Source organism: Trachurus japonicus, chromosome 6 (genome assembly GCF_045865225.1).
Source record: "Trachurus japonicus isolate A0001 chromosome 6, Traja_1.0".
In the NCBI taxonomy this organism is placed as follows: domain Eukaryota; kingdom Metazoa; phylum Chordata; class Actinopteri; order Carangiformes; family Carangidae; genus Trachurus; species Trachurus japonicus.
In genome coordinates this window covers 36425776-36429121 of record NC_140912.1, presented here as the reverse complement: position 1 = coordinate 36429121, position 3346 = coordinate 36425776, and the positions used below count along the sequence as shown (strand labels likewise).

The window sequence follows — 3346 nt, the reverse complement described above, 5'->3', positions numbered from 1 at the left end:
ACCCCCCCTCGAAAGATGAAGTCTGCTAACCGCTAGCTTCTCTAGTTGTAACTTTAGCAATGACCGCACCATAACAAACAGCACAGTCTATTGATCCACTATCAACCGATCAAAAAGCCACTCATAGCCACAAATAATGCTCAGAACAGCACCAAACGTCATCAACAGTACAAACAGGGTCCCAGCCCATAATACGAGGCATCAAACATCTGTTAGCTTTGCCTGGTTTCTATTGAAAAGAGCCGAAAACAACTCACCCAGTCTGCTCCAGTTATACGCTATGCAGCAACTTTCCTCGTCCAGCATAGAGTCCAGGCACTGACAACACACGTCCGAGTCCGACTGGCAGCACAAACATCTGGTTTCAGTGGCCACCGACAGATAGTGACCACCACACTGACCACTTGATTCCCCCAAGTCCAGCACATAGTCTCCACTGGCTCTCTCCCTCTTTCACTTTTATCCCCCTTTTCCAGCACATAGACTCCACCGGCTCTCTCCCTCTTTCACTTTTATCCTCCTTTTCCAGCACATAGACTCCACCGGCTCACTCCCTCTTTCACTTTTATCCTCCATTTCCTTCAGCTTGTCTTCAGTAAACTCGGCCTGATTTCCTGTTTGCTGCTCCCCACCTGTTTTATTCACTTTATTGTGCTACTTTGACCGGAGTAACATATTATATTGTTTTCATGTGAGCCAATAAACGAACCTTGAACCTCATAACTGGAGACAGGTGACGTGTCAGAGCTGGTGTGGCTCAGAGAACAACTTGGTAATCCAGAGTGAAACGTCTTGACTTTGACGACGGTTGTAGAGGAGAAATGGCGCAGCGAAAAATTCAGCTGGATCAAGAAAATCTGAGCTGTTCGATCTGTCTGGATCTTCTAAAGGAGCCGGTGACTATTCCCTGTGGACACAGCTACTGTATGAGCTGTATTAAAAACTACTGGGGTGAAGATGATCAGAAGAACACATGCAGCTGCCCTCAGTGCAGACAGAGCTTCACACCGAGGCCAGCCCTGGTGAAAAGCACCATATTATCAGAGTTAGTGGAGGAAGTGAAGAAGGTAGGACTGAAAGCTGCTTCAGCTGATCACTCCTACGCTGGACCTGGAGACGTGGCCTGTGACTTCTGCACTGGGAGGAAGCTGAAAGCCTTCAAGTCCTGTCTCATGTGTATGGCCTCTTACTGTGAGCAGCACCTTCAGCCTCACTACGACGTAGCTCCACTGAAGAAACACACGCTGGTCCAAGCCTCTTCTAAACTTCTGGAGAACATCTGCCCTCGCCATAATGAGGTGATGAAGATTTTCTGCCGCACTGATCAGCAGTGTATCTGTTCTCTCTGCTCTGTGGAAGTACACAAAGGCCACGACACAGTCTCAGCTGTAGCAGAAAGGGCTGAGAAACAGAAGGAGCTCGGGCTGAGTCGTCAAAAGATCCAACAGAGGATCCAGGACAGAGAGAAAGATGTGAAGGTGCTTCAACAGGAGGCGGAGGCCATCAACCTCTCTGCTGATGAAGCTGTTAGTAACAGTGAGAAGACCTTCACCCACTTGATCCGACTCATTGAGAAGAGAAGGTCTGAGGTGAAGCAGCAGATCAGATCTCAACAGGAAACTGAAGTGAGTCGAGTCAAAGAGCTGGAGGAGAAGCTGCAGCAGGAGATCACTGAGCTGAGGAGGAAAGACTCTGGTCTGGAGCAGCTGTCGATCACAGAGGACCACCTCCATTTTCTAAACAACTACTCCTCTCTGTCACATCTGGGTGAAGAAACAGATTCACTCAGCATCACTCAACAATCTCTGACGTATTTTAAGGAAGTGACAGCAGCAGTGACAGAGGTCAGAGATAAACTGCAGGCTGTTCTCAATGAGGAGGGGTCAAAGGTCTCAGTGAAAATTATAAGAGTGGAAGTTTTACCGCTGCAGAGAGAACCTCAGACCAGAGCTGAGTTCTTGAGATTTTCAAAACAAATCATTTTGGATTCAAACACAGCCCACAGACGTTTGTTATTGAGTGACAGGAACAGAAAAGTAACTTGGATGAGTGTGGACCAGTCATATCCAAGTCATCCAGAGAGATTCACTAGATGTTACCAGGTCCTGAGTACAGAGGGTCTGACAGGACGTTGTTACTGGGAGGTGAAGTGGAGTGGTGGAGTTTCTATAGCAGTTTCCTACAAGAACATCAAGAGAACAGGGTCTGAATGTGTATTTGGATACAATGACAAATCCTGGTCATTACAATGCTCCAGTGGTAGTTATACATTCAGACATAACAGTAAAGGTACCTTCATCTCAGGCCCTGAGTCCTCCAGAGTAGGACTGTACCTGGATCACAGGGCAGGTACTCTGTCTTTCTACAACGTCTCTAAAACCATGACTCTCCTCCACAGGGTCCAGACCACCTTCACTCAGCCTCTACATCCTGGACTCAGGTTATCTTGGTTGCATTCTGGACACACAGCTGAGTTGTGTGAGCTCAAGTAAACGGGATTGTTTAGTGTGATTCATCCATGATGCTGCAGTCGACTGTATGTGTAGGTTTGTCTGCACTGATAGAGACAAACCTACCTCGTTTTGTTTGTTTCAACAACACAATGAACTTGTGAAAAGATTTTTTTTCTTTCTTTCTTTGTTTTAGTTTTCTACTTTTGGATTAAATTATTTTGTTTGATGAAACTAAATCATTTAACATGTGGATCATATTATGGATTACGGAAATACCACCATGTACAAAGATGTCTATCAAAGATTATTGAACATATTCATTATCTGTAGGGTTGCAAAGGGGTGGACAATTTCCAGAAACTTTCCATGGGAAGTTAAGCTGGGGAATTTTGGAAATATTCCAAATGGAAACTTCCCATGGGAATTATTGAGAATTTATGGGAATTAATTGGAAATTGGGGGTAATTTAAACAAACTATATCATATCCAAACATAAATGTAAATATTTTTGTTTTGTCATAAACAGATATCCATGCATCCAAAATAATACAATTAAAAAACATTTCAGCAGATTTATTTGTGAGTAGAACTTTATCAAGTTTTAATTCTTGGATGAAAGTTCCCGGTTAAGGGCCAACCTTCAATTTTTTAAATTTTGGATTTATTCCTGTTTATTCCCATATATTCCCGTTAATTCCCATGGAAAGTTTCCAACATTGAAAATTCCCAGAATTTTGCAACCCTAATTATCTGCCAGATGTTTGTATCATTATGGATATAACTTGCATGATTTAATATCTACTCTGTTGTTTCACAGACTGTGCTGCTGTTGTTGTCATGTTATCAGAATCACTTTACTTTTATTCATGGGGAGAAAAACAACAACAACATAA

The 3346-nt window shown here is 43.5% G+C and overlaps 1 protein-coding gene across 1 annotated transcript; it reads left to right on the top strand.

Moving 5' to 3' along the window:
• Window positions 1-799: 799 nt before the first annotated feature.
• Window positions 800-2492, top strand: LOC146986605 (tripartite motif-containing protein 16-like). The gene has a single exon (XM_085780295.1). The coding sequence runs from the start codon at window positions 822-824 to the stop codon at window positions 2490-2492; it is 1671 nt and encodes a 556-aa protein (XP_085636421.1). The 5' UTR covers window positions 800-821.
• The last annotated feature ends 854 nt before the right edge of the window (window positions 2493-3346 follow it).

Bases quoted from the DNA above. Each gene is read 5' to 3' on its own strand.
- LOC146986605 (XM_085780295.1), top strand. From the start codon at position 822: ATGGCGCAGCGAAAAATTCAGCTGGATCAAGAAAATCTGAGCTGTTCG.